General features: G+C 39.8%; 1 protein-coding gene across 1 annotated transcript in view; it reads right to left on the reverse strand.

Moving 5' to 3' along the window:
• The window catches only part of LOC108801834 (SH2 domain-containing adapter protein B-like), a gene marked incomplete at its 5' end in the record, with an annotated part of 66,302 nt that overhangs the window by 37,849 nt on the left and 14,794 nt on the right, over positions 1 to 13,659 (reverse strand). Inside the window, 2 exons of the mRNA XM_018573752.1 lie at positions 8,634 to 8,753; positions 9,873 to 10,044. Coding sequence (XP_018429254.1) covers positions 8,634 to 8,753; positions 9,873 to 10,044 — 292 coding nt within the window. The remainder of the gene's footprint in view (positions 1 to 8,633; positions 8,754 to 9,872; positions 10,045 to 13,659) is intronic.

Genomic DNA, 13,659 nt, shown 5'->3' on the forward strand with positions numbered 1-13,659 from the left:
GATGTATTAGTCGAATGGTTTCTGAAGAATTCTTGAATATAGGAATAGGGTGCACTTCAAACTGTGTTTGACCTTTTTTACTTTCTGAGTAATGAATTATGTATCACGGATGGCACAGTGACCAAATCATAGACAATATTGTGCATCACCAGCACATCATCTGCTCTATTTAAATTCAATTTATTTGAAACAGCGACATTTCAGATCTCTCACCAGCTCCTTTATTAAGCGACTGTGTCAGTCAGCCTAATGTTTGAATTGAGAAAAAGCAGACTTGGCTAAAATCAAACCTGCTGATTAGTAATGCAGTTGGGAATGGGAGGCACTGGGAGTCAAACTTCACCAAAGAGACATCTGAAGCTTGAGAAACACAGAGCACATACACTAATTTTATGTAAGGTAACTGTTGATGTCTGAATTCCTATTTCATTACAATTTATCCCATAGCATACCTAAATGAAAGAAAATACAGGAATCGAGACAAGCTGCATCTGCCTTAATGAACCCCAGGGAAAAGACTTCTTATTCTGGGGACTGTGAAATCTGAAGAGAAATAAGTTCACTAGTTAAACTAGTCAACAGGTGAATAAGTATCAAAAAGAAAGAGATAGAAAAACTTGGAAGACACAATGGCAGATGGTAAATAATATACTTATGGGGTTTGCAGAGAAATTCACTTCAAATCTCCAGGGTCAGAGCAATTTGCAGTGAAACTATAGAATCCCTGTCGAGGAACCACACTTGCAATGGTAAAGCATTCTTTAAATAATTCAAGTACAGTAATGTGCTGACTGGAAGCTTATGTATAAAAGGAAATCTGTTCTCTTAAAAAGCATTATACCAGCATGAGCACACACAAATTAAGTTTTATGGAAATGGTATACATCTCTTAATCTGATTACGATTTCCCTGCAGTGAGAGCCAACAATTTTCTTTTTTTGAAAACGTAATAAGAAAGAAGTTCTGAGACAAGTGAAACCTAAATGGAGGAAAAAAACTGGACGGAACATATCAATGTATTAAAGTTTAAAGGACAGGACACTAAGACTGATCTTCGTATATTGAATATGAGTTTGTATATTCCTTACACTTCTCTGGGCCCATCCCTGGAAGCTTTTACAATATTATATGGAACATGTAAGAAATATGGAAGCTGCCTTTGCTGATCTATCCTTCAATGTGCTTTTGTCCAGGGTCGTTACACGTATCCTTCCTTCACTATTTGGTGAGTTGTTTAATTTCAACAAGAACGTACTTACAGTGTACCTAAATCTAAAACAAAAATGTAAATAAAATAAAAAAGTATTGCTGCTCACCAGTCCTTAGATGTGGAGGCTGCGTTTGTTTTTTTAATCTTTCTTATATTTCCTATGTAAACTACTAGTTCCATCAACCTACCATGTAATAAAGATGAGCAAAGGCAGAGATGTTTGCAGTCCAGCCTGTGTGAAAACCATGCCTCCCTCCATAGATACAATGGAGAAATGAATGTAAGTATGAAGGGACAAAAAGTGCGTGTTACAGGATCACCAGGTAAAAATAAAGGGGAAAAGGCCTGAAGAAAAGAAAACGAATGCAGCCACCACTTCTAAGTATTGGTAAGCTGCAATATATTACATTTTTGTTTTTGAGTTTAGATATGCTTTAACACCTTGGTTCTCAACTGGTGGGTCGTGACCCAAAAGTGGGTCAGGATCCAGTGTTCAGTGGGTCGCCGCATGCCTTCCATTTTTTTTAGGCGAGAGGCTCCTCAGCCTACCCCTGGCTCAGAACTGTCAGTTCTCATGCCATTCAAAATATGCTGCCCAGTGCAGTGTTGCCTTGAGGTGGGATGGGGCTGTGCCCGTGAGGGAGCTCCATCCATCCATGCATGTCTTATAGAGGAGACATCACAGTCTGGCTCCCGGCACCTCTACAAGGTGCGCAAGGGAGCTGTACAAGCAATGAACATAAGGATGGAGCTCCGTCACGGCACAGCAGCCCACACTGGACCCCAGGCTGAGGAACCACTCCAGCTCTTGTAAGGTAGGGAGCAGGGGCGTAACTAGAAATCACAGGTCCCCATAGCAAAATTTTGTATGGGGCCTCGTGATTGCTAGTTATGCCACTTGCAGAGCCCACCGGAGAGTGACCCTGCACAGCCCACCATAGACTCTCTATAGTGGGCTCTGCAGGGTCTGAGATCTCTTACCTGTCAGCGCTGTCTGCCTCTGTGGTCTCCGGGCCCCGACTCCTGTTCCGTCCCCGCCTCCTCTGCTATCGATGGCCAGTGATGTAAGAGGAGGCGGGGTTGTTCTTAGGTTGGGCCCTGCCTCCTCCTCCTTTCTGAACACCGCTCTCATCTGCCGCAGCGGCTGGCTGTCACTGACACAGCGGCTTTGAGGGGAAATGCGCCGCGGCCGCTGCTGAGCTGTGTCAATGACAGCCAGCACCCTTACATGCCATAGCGACCCAGGTGGCCCTAGCCGGGCCCCCCTGTGACCGGGCCCCATAGCGGCCACCTGGGTCGCTATGGCGATTGTTACGCCACTGGTAGGGAGACTCGGTAGACCTAAAAAAATTTTTTTGAAATCAAACATTTTTTGGAGTGTATGTGTGCGAGAATGTCTGTGAGTGTGTGAGATTGTCAGTGTTTTTGAGGGCCCATTCACACTAGTACAGTGCGTTAATCACATAGTATCGTGCGATTAACGCACTGTACCAGGCAATCGCACCTACCATGCATTCTGGTGTGGGAGGTGTGTTGCGTTGATATTCGTTTGAATGGTACCCCAAACGCACCTCTCACCCTCAGTTTGTACGCCTGCACCAGGACACGCGATACCCTAATGCTGTGCATTCCATTGCAGTGCAGATATTGCAGACTTGGGTCACGACTCAATGACCAAGGACAAATGTGGGTCCTGAGGTTACACAGGTTGAGAACCACTGCTTTAACAGATGTGCAGAGTAGACCTTTGCTGTATCTAGTGACGTGAAGCACCCAAATTGCTTCTGGTAGCCATCTAGGCTGACAATGAGCGTTGCCCAGCAGCAAGTGTCTTGGACCATTTAACTAGATTTTTAGAAGGGGTCAGAACCACTTGGCAAGTAACCAATAAAATGTCACTGTGCATAAGCCTTTTCCTGTACCATGTAAAAATGTTACTCTTTGTTATCAAGTGGTTCAAATTTGGGTTGTCTATAAGTAAACTAAACAAAAAATTTGGTGACAAGAGGTTACAGCCATATTTAAATTATGGAACTGATCGATTACTTCAAACACGAGCATACATCCAGATGTACTCATTATGACCTGAGCTTGCTTGTTTTATTGCTTCGGCTAGACTCATTTTCAGAGCAATCGGCGCTAATTATGAGCAGGATGATTTACTCTTATGACTTCTGGAAATAGCAAACTCGATTTGTGGCTGGAAATGTAGATAAAACAATAATTTACAACCAATAGGTTTATTTATGCTAGGATTAATTAAATAAAAAGGAAGGAACAGCAACAACTGCTAAAAATGTTAAAGTAATACCTTTCTGGGTTCCCGGTGTTATCTTCTAACAAACATAAGCCTTCATTTATTTATCCTAGATCCAAATGTAAATCCATTGCTGAGGATATGCTGCTTTGTACAGTGCAATATAAAGTATATGTGTACATAGTTGCCACTCTATATTTGGCTTTAATATGCAAGTCTAAAAGATACACAGCTAACTTGTGAACTGATATACACTTCAATCGTGAAGCGTATCCTTCACAGAAGAGTTGCAGAAACTTGAAACAAGCTCTAAGACTGCTGTCATTCCCTCCAGATTTACTGGTACAGCGAGCTGTGGAGAAACAATTTCTTAGGAAACAGCTGGAGTTGGCTCCTCTTAGCTGTGAAAATATCAGGTTATGCACTACTGCTGAGTGGGAAAGGTAATTTTCTATGATGAATCCAAATGTGTGTTCGAAAGATTAGGTGCATCTCTATTTTAAATCTGAACAATTCCAGAGAGAGAAAGAGAGAAGGGGAATTTAAAAGTGGACCTTGCTTCAAAAACCAAGAATTTAGTAGCTGCTGCATTTAAAAACGCTTCACTTAGGCAAGAGTGATGACACTCAGGGGTTGATTTACTAACCTTATAAACACACCACGAACATGTATACACCTCTGTAGTGTGTTCCCTCCCAGCATAATCTATGGGTGGAATTTAAACACCTTTGTAGTGTGTACACACCCAGCAGGTGTGTTGTGCAAAACCCTGCATGAATTTGCAAGGTGATGTTGTGTAAATTAGCTCTACGTTGTGTTGCTTGCGTTGATGAATGCAGGAATGTAAATGCATGAGCTAACCATTTTTGTCTAAACTGTGAAGCAGTATTATATATGCATCATGTGCATGGTTTTTCCATATATGGCATTAGTGGAAATATGCTTTAAGAGACTTTTTGGTTGATAAATACGTTTTGCTGTGTAAAAATTACACGCACCTAGTGCGTGCGTGTGTTTAGGTTAGTAAATCACCCCCTCAGCCTCACAGCAGGATCCTGTAAAAGCCAAAGATCACAAATCTCATGACAATGTATTCTTGCACATTTTGGGATCCTTAGCTTGGATATGGACAGAAGGGGCAAGACTGCACCTTGATCCAATGACAAAAAATGAGAATGTCCAACATTTAGAAGTACTTGTTCTTGTACAAAAAGAATTTCCAACTTGCTGAAAAAGGCCCATGCAACTAGGCCAATTCAAAGATAGTAACTTGGAACTCCAGTCCTTCAGACAGCTCAGACAAGAAAGAACCTTTTGGTCCTGGTCATATAGACAAAAGGTAGATGTCTTCCTGAAACAATGGGAGGAGAGACATGTGCCAGTCTGTGGCTTGCTTTATCTGATTTTAGTTTTGGCTCTGTCCAGCTTTCAATGCAAGGCCATGGCTGTGAAAGGGGGTCATGTCTGAGTTCATGCATTGGCTGGTTCTTCATAAACATCTTCTTCTGACGGAGCCTGCTAAACGTCCTGCCATTTAAAAGGCAAGCAAGTCTTATGTTAAGTTCTGTAAGGCTTTAGGCCTGTTTTAAAGGAAATCTCCACTGCTTTGAAGAAAATATCTGCTACCAATACCATATAACATATAGAAATAATACACAAGACATTTGATCGTGGCCTGTGAATGATTGTTACTATAGGATATGCATTATCTCTTCTTTAATAGGTTTGCTGAAAGGTAAGCGCTTTTTCAGTTCGAGTTTTTAGGATCAGTAAGATACCAAGAGTGGAGTTGGGTATCAGGACAATGAGTAGGAGATACGTTATTATGGAATGCCAAATGGCTGAACTAAGAAGAACGGAAGAAGTGCTGGAGAACTTGGCGGTGGCAACAATGGAACAGCATCAGCAAGTGTGGATCTGCAACTGCTGGAGGAGCGCAAACTAGGAGGTGCTTACACATGGCAAAAGCCCTCATCCCCTCAGCTGGCAAGTTTCGTTTTGTTTTAACTCATGTAGCTGAATAAAAAAATCCTATTTAACACACTGCCTGAACTTTCAAGCATGACTTTTTCAACTTTTATCAATTAAAAAGACACTTTGCCGCCTTGTGTAAAGCATACCTTTTTTTAAACTTTCCCAGCGCATGATAGATGAAGCCCTTGCCCAATAAGTTACAGATTCAGATCAGCCTCTGCAATTTTAGGCCCCATTTAGTAAGTGATATTTGGACAATCCCAACAGATAGTTAAAAAAAATCACAGCATGACGGGCAACCTTGCCTAAGCTTTAGCTTCTACTTTGTTGAAAGTGAATATTTCTGGCAAACTATCAAAACCATACTTGTTGTACAATACAAACTTTCCTGTTATTCAGCTCAACAATGTGCACTTTCTACTTTACTTTCTCCTCATGACCCAGAAAAATAAATACTAAAAAACAGCAGTAGCAGTAAAAAGGAATTTAAAAAATGTTGTCTACTAATAGTTAAGGTGAAATAAAAATTACCTTACTTTGACTGCCAACTTTATGAATGCAGTCAAACTGCATATATTAAGATTTTACCTAAAGGCAATTTAACTCTGAAGTTAAATTACAGAATTGCACAGCTTTAAATGTAAGTAAAGCGTTGCAAAGTTCACTGTGTACTGAATATTGTACAAGTGTCAAGGATGCCTGATTTAAAAGGCTGTAAGAAGTTTTTACCAGATATATGCTGAATGAATTATCAGGGGCACATTTGTATTATCTGAAGCCACAGTCCATCATTGGCAGCCCAAGGACAACTAAAACATGAGATAAAGCTTTAAAAGTGAATGCCAATGATCATTTACGGGTATGTAAAGATTCCATACATGCAGCAATTTTCGGTCATTTTCAATTTCTGTCCACTGGGAATCGCACATATGATTGCAAGTCATCACCAGAAACTAAGCAATCTACCACCCACGAGCTCAATCGACTAACAGAATTCGGTAGTCGGTCAACTGTACAGCTGAAACTGGGCAATACAATTCCTGCCTCAATGCAGTTTATCAAATGATTGAAAAATGAAGAAAAAAATATATATATATATATACAGTGTGTGTACACACACACACACACACACACACACATATATATCACATCACACACACAGCAGTCTCATCAAAAGTGATCAGATGATTTTTCTGCATTCTACATTTTTTATCCCAGGCCTCTAAATAACTATCATTGTTGATAAATTTGGTTTAAGCTGCTTACCCACTGAAGAATATATCCAAACAAGGGAGGAGGCTTCTAAAAGGGTAAACAATAGCATTAACACCTAAATATTTATCATACTGATACGTTATCTTTGAACTATTAAGAAGGTCAAGGGAGATATGATCAATATGCTTGTGATTTAGAAAGCCTCTTTACCTCAATGATGTTTCCAAAACACAGGTTTATTCAGATTGCATCTTACACAGAAATGTTTAAAAACAATCAATAGTAGGTTACAATTAGTAACACAGATTAATAACAAAGAAAGCACCTCAAGGTAAATGTCAAGTTCTTTCACTATACATTACAATCTGGAAAATCTAAATATGAAATGAACACCAACTTAAACCCACTGGGAGGTTTCACAGAAAAAGCGCGCTTTAAACTTTGTAAGGGATAATTCAAGGGATTTGTGAGCTAAATTAAGAGGTCATACAGTAGAGATGAACTACAACACATACGGGAGCAATGCAATTAACCTGGGCCTAACTTCTAATCCAGGTGTCAGTGCTAAATCCAATGAGTTATTACAACAGATAAAAGATCAGCTCCTTTATTTGGCTACACTAATTAAAACATTTACAATGCGACAAATGCTTGACACTAGGGGGTGATTTACTAACCTAAACACACGCACGCACGCAAAGCACATTCTGATGTCCTTTCTTTACCACTGGAATGTGGAGATCTATTACAGAACAAAATCATAACATGGAATTGAGCTTAGGCACTGTATATATTTGCTTAGTCTTCTTTCCTCTACATTAACCTGTTGTTGAAGCTCAAAAGAACCCAATATATCTGCCTGCAGTGCAAAAACATGACATGAACAGGCCAGTCATTATTTTACTTGCTGGTGCATGCCACTGAGCACACAGCGGCACAGCTGATGGTATGCCAGAGCTGCAGATACACAGCAGGAGACAACTGAAAGGCTTGTGTCCAGCTTTATTATAATGTACATTTCACTTGATGCCCCTTGTATTTTCTTGAAATAGATGTTAAAGTATTATTTTGTACACAGTACATGCCCTATTTAACCAAAAAGACAGTGTCAGACAAAAAGGGACAAATGTCTGTTCTGCCAAATAGAAGATGGCAGGGATAAACTGGGAGATTACTTATTCATACCTGACAGTTAATATTTGAGGATATCACGCTATGCAAACATATTCAATTAATGCAAAATATATAGAACAATCATGTTTTACAGGAATGACTAGGTGAGGGCATCAAGAGAGGGTATTGATGGCGGCCAAACACAGATGAAAACAAGAAATGGAAGATTGGCACAGGGCATGTTCTAAGATGTATATGAATGAAAGCCATTCATTGTTGCAGGGGTAACCACAAATGACTGCAGTAACCATCATAGCTGACACTTGCCAGATTTTTGCCGGAGTTACCAACTAATGATTACCAGACCTCTAGCTGCCAGGCTTGAATCTTTGGCAGTATGTCATCCAGAGCAGGAACAGGAATAGTTGCGGGAGGATAAGAGAGATAGAAGCAAGGTTCTCGTCTCTCCCCCGCCAATGGCAGGTTGGTGTAGGCAGCAGAGAAAATGCAGGGAGAGAGGTAGAACTAGAGCCTGCATTATCATGGAGAGGCATTGGAATGGTGGGGTAGTCTTCCTCCCACTGATACCACTACTGCAGGGGCATTTTTTTCTTCTGCCATGGTTAGGAAAACATAAGCACCAGCTATAGTTTTTTTTGGGCAAAATCACAACTTTTCCACAAATTCATAACCAGCCCTGTGTTAAAAACACACTTTCTATATTATATTTTAGAAGATAGATGGATATAGATAGATAGATAGATAGATAGATAGATAGATTTCAGTTCTATTTTGGATATCGTATCACATACATCCTTCCCTTAATTTTTGAGGAAAGATGGCATACCCAAAAAAGTGACTTACTTTAGAGATAGAGAATAATCGTGTTTGCTTGTCTGACTGTTCCGCACAAGATAGCTACATTCTTTGCACAACCTCAATAAGTTCTCTGCATCTGTCCGACTAATTGATCCATGATACCATCTGAAATAAAAAGAAATGTATAATTCTTTCAGCATTAAATAAAGAGTTTTGCTTAAACTCCAAACTTTCTGCACTAATCGATGACTAACACAATACAATACTTAACTGCTTTCAGCATTACTGAGAGCTGCACAACTGAGATTTAGCTAGACATATTTATATTTTGGCTTGATAGAGGCGGACTAATTTACCCACCAACTTTATATATATCTGTGCATCCGAGTTCCTAGCTCCAACCACCGCTGTGGTCACTGTAAGAGGGGGGGGGGTCTCACTTTTCCTGCTGTATTTTTCAATAATGCTACATTATACTGAAGCAGAGGGATTAGGTCTACATTTGCTGCAACAAATGGAGTTAGAGCTCATGGCTGGTTGTAGATCCTGGGACTTTAATGGAGGCATTTGTTAAAGTTTGTTAATCCAGGAGGCAATATTTGTGTTAATTTACTCTTTAAAGCTGAACTGCAGGCAGATTTGATAGGTGGAGAAAGCAGAGTGAGCAGACAGATTAGTCTGGTCAGTAGGCCAGGGGTGGATAGGGGTGGATAGTGGACACCATTGAGTCCCCTTACTGCAAATGGTGTCATCCTGCTAGCTGTGCTATGTGATCTGCCTGTGTAAACCTCAAGACTGGATGGACAGAAATAAACATCCTTTGGCAGGTTAAACAGCTCCCATATATGTATTTCATCTGGGTATTTTGTGGAGTTTAGATTAAAAAATGTGTTTTAAAAGAGCTTGCCATTTCTTTAGCAAGTATTCAACTGTAGAGTTGTAAAAGTAAACTTAAAATATTTTCAGACATTGTGCTCATATTTTTACATGCTTGCTTGCCATTATCCTATATAGATTGTAGATTCAACTAGCGACAGGAAACCTACTTATACTCATGTAAGGAAACCAGCCAGCTTGGATGACCCTAGACCCCAGACAGACATAGAAAGCTTTTTATAGATAGAAACATTCTAACATCCAACCAAACCCAATATATTTATGGGCAGGCTTATCCTTTAAATACTGCAACAATAATTAGAATTGACCAGTAAACAGAAATCTTATAAAACAATCCTATATAAGCACTTTTATTAGTTAATGAAATAATTTCATACTAAAACCCACATTTGTTTCTCCAGTGCAACATTTGGATCCACTCTCTCTCCAAAGACACCACAAAGTTCAGGGCTGCCGTGTTTTATCGGTTTGAAGCCCCCTCCAGGAGCTCTCAGCTGTCTGCGTCTGTCCATGCTTGGAGATGGCGACGACTGCCTCTTCTCACTGCCATTGAACTGGGCTGTAGAAAAAGAACAGATTAATAACAAAGAAAGGTTAGTGGTGTTAACCCATGACAGCAGTGACATAGTTGCAAGTATCTCCATTGCATGTCAAGTTTCCGACTCCCATCAGGCCACTGTCTGCAACCTACTTTTATGTTCTGTCTGTGTTTGCTTTCACAACAACATACTAGTAAGTTTAAAGGCTTCTGACTAAAATCACCATCAAATTTCTGTATATGAAAAGTTCCCCATTAAGGCATACTTAAGTGGTCCATAAACATGAAAAAGAAAAAAACAGCAGCAGACTAAGTTCAGCCATTGTACTCTACAGAAAGCGGCCAATGTCCAGGAGGGGTAAGGCATGGAATGAGAGCTCTAGAGCTGGCTTATCTGCAGGGAAACAATACCGATTAAACAATGTTTACTATGGACTAGTATTAGCCACAGAACTGTCAGCTGGGCTGTCTGAAAGTACCATAGACATAAAAGTTTGATTTTTCAATTGGGATGAACTCATCCCATGTCTATAGGTACCCTCATTTATTATACTCGTGACATGGGAGACTTATTTTCACAGCTGTGGCCTTGTGTGACAAAGTACTTTTCCCCCTCATATTTCATATGATTGGCCTCTGCAGAAGAAATAGATTCTCACAAACTGGCCATACATGCATAGTTTTTTTCTTGTTCAGTCTGTGGGATGAACGAGAACAAAAAGTGCAAGATTCCCTCATCTACGCTAAACAGCATGGATGGAGGAATCTCCCCTGCTGTCGTTTGCGGCTCTCAGAATACCTGAATAGCGACTGCAGCTGATGGGCTGTAGTCCCTGTTCAGCCAAAAATTTGCCGTCTAGCTCCTTTGACTTTTCATTGAAGTAAGTCAAAACAGGTGGTCTCAGCAAGGTCACCCACAATTAGGATTTTGGGTGATTTTTGTTTAGGAATTGGCCAAAATTCTAACAATGTATGGCCTGTTTTAGGGGGGGAAATGTGCATAAGCTGCACATGTAGCAGAAAATCAGATTCTAGCTTTCATTTCGTTAACGCAAGTGAAAGTGAATGCAAGGGCAGAACCTGTTTTTTAGTTTTGGATTTAGTGGGGAAAGAGTTAGACATTCTGCCAAGTTTTTATTGATGTCTGGGATTCCAGCTGAGGAGATTAACCTTTCTATTTTGTACTGATGAGCACCAAGACAGAAAGCAAGTGGGAATCCTACATTTTAGACTTGTCGTGAGAGCACGAAAAAGGAAAAATCATTCAGTGGGGACAAATGCTCTGGTGACAACTGTCAAAGATGGGAATTCTCTCTTTAGGGAGATTTATCTAATTTCTCTAAGATAGTGAGTGAAAGAATATCTCCCTAGCAAGGCACAAATTCCCCAAAAACCTAAAAAAAGCTAAACAAAACTTACACTTTATAAAAGCAATAGGAAGTATTCAAATGGTTCAGTTTGTAACAATTTAATTATTATAAGTGACGTGGTGCTTAGCACTTCTGCTTTGCAGCAGTGGAAGTCCCTGGTTCTGATCCTGGTCAGGTCACTATTTACAAGCAGTTGGCATGTCCTCCTTGCGCTTTTGTGGGTTTCCTCCGGGTACTTCGATTTCCTCCCACACTCCAAAGACATGCTGGTAGGTTAATTGGCTCCTGTCTAAAATTGGCCCTGTGTGCATGTGAGATAGGGACCTTAGATTGTAAGCTCCTTGAGGGCAGGGACTGATGTGAATGTTCAACTATGTGAAGCACTGAGTAAATTGTCGACGCTATAGAAATACAAATAATAAAATGTAACTTCTTTTAGGCTTAATTTTAGAATCGAGGCCTATTCACCCTATTGCACTGCAGTAACAAGTTGGTTTATTACGAATGGCACCCCAAAGCACCTTACTGATGGATGTGCATTGTGGTGTTGTGCCCTGGTACATGCCCAGCTAAATAAATGGGCTGCCCTAACACAACGCTCATAAACACATGTGTGTTAACGTACCACCACAGTGTGAATGAGCCTAAAATGAACACACATTCAACTGTGTAAAGATCAAGGAACAGAATCATGTCTTGAATTATTGTGATCTGTCATGTGACCTTCCATCAAAGTCTTCTTTATTATTATTTTTTTGAAAGCCTCTAACTAAAAAAAGTTAACTTATATAAGTTGGTATAATTGAAGGCCAAAGTAATTCTGGAGAGGAACGTTATATCAAGCAAACACATACTAATGTCACTTCTCATATGGAGAGAAAACACATACCCTCAAGTTTAAAAACCATCAGAATGCCTATTAGAACAGAAACCCTGTTTAATAATCAGACATGACATGGATAATTAACAACTCATTCACAAGGCTGAAATGTAACAGTGTTTAATGTATGTTTTTGTCTGCCACGGGCCATTCCATCAAGGGTTCTATAAAGTACAACAACTATCACCAGTACCCCTTAATGAATATATGACTTTAGAAGTTATTGTACTATATAAACTATGGCCATATAAACATATTATAATCTGATGGAAATTATACTTGTTTATCAAGAAAATGATGATATAAAAATAAAACTTTGGGAACAAGACCCTTTTTCTCATATTCACAGAGGTTGTCATGGCCAAATAAACCAAATTAGTCACACACACAAGCTTGTTAAACCACACACACAGACATAACACAAGGACAGTTTGACAGGATGTATACCTGTTCTGCCTCACACAGTCGCACATAGACAGTCATAAACCTCTTTCATGGGACATGAAATGTGAAGCCAGTAGTAATGAGTAGTAATGAATTGCAAAATGTGTTTTTCAGTAAGTTTTCTTTATTTATAGCGTTGTAAATGCATTTTGAAATTCTAAATAAAGGCCTTCCAGTATTTAAGTTATTAAAATATTTATAGGTATGAATGGGAAATATATTTTCCTTGTCTCCAGGCAAGCACTTGTAAACACAGTTGAAATCTCTCTGCGTGAACTATTTTACCCACCAAAGAGATTTGTAGTTATGCAGGCATTTTTGTGTTCCAGACACCCCTGTTAGACAGCACTGTCAGATTTTCTACTCCCAATACAGCACAGCTTGTTTAAGAACACATCCCCAGCTTGTTGATTGGACAATGGAGGAGCAGAACCACATTGTTGAGGTCACTCCTCTGCTCCTGTAAGCACATGCGCAACGCAGCAGAGCCTGTTGTCTACTAATGCTGCCCTTCCCTCTTCCAGATTAAAGAAGGCAGTTATCAAGACAAATTTAGAAACTTAAATTACAATTTAATTATTTTTTAATGAATACATAATTGGTGTTTCTTTTATATCAATGTCTGCTGTTTAGCTTTAAATAGGAGAAATTAATCAGTGGAGACAAATGAGATGAACCTTGCCTCTGGAAACAAATTACTCTCTTTTTTTTTTTTTTAACTCCAGTGCCAACCAGTTCACAGCTAAACTATTTCATGTCTTCCTGACATAAAGGTGCATATAGCCATCGAAGGAATTTTGCCCAATCTGTTTAGTTACAATAACATGGAGAAATAACCATATGCCTGTATGCACTCCCTAATCTTGCTACAGATCCCCAGGGCAGAAGGAGAAATCAATCGGCTTGGCTGGATTTACCTGGCTGATTGCTATCGTCTTTTTC

This window comes from Nanorana parkeri, unplaced genomic scaffold (assembly GCF_000935625.1).
Source record: "Nanorana parkeri isolate BGI_ZX_2015 unplaced genomic scaffold, ASM93562v1 scaffold2520, whole genome shotgun sequence".
NCBI lineage: Eukaryota > Metazoa > Chordata > Amphibia > Anura > Dicroglossidae > Nanorana > Nanorana parkeri.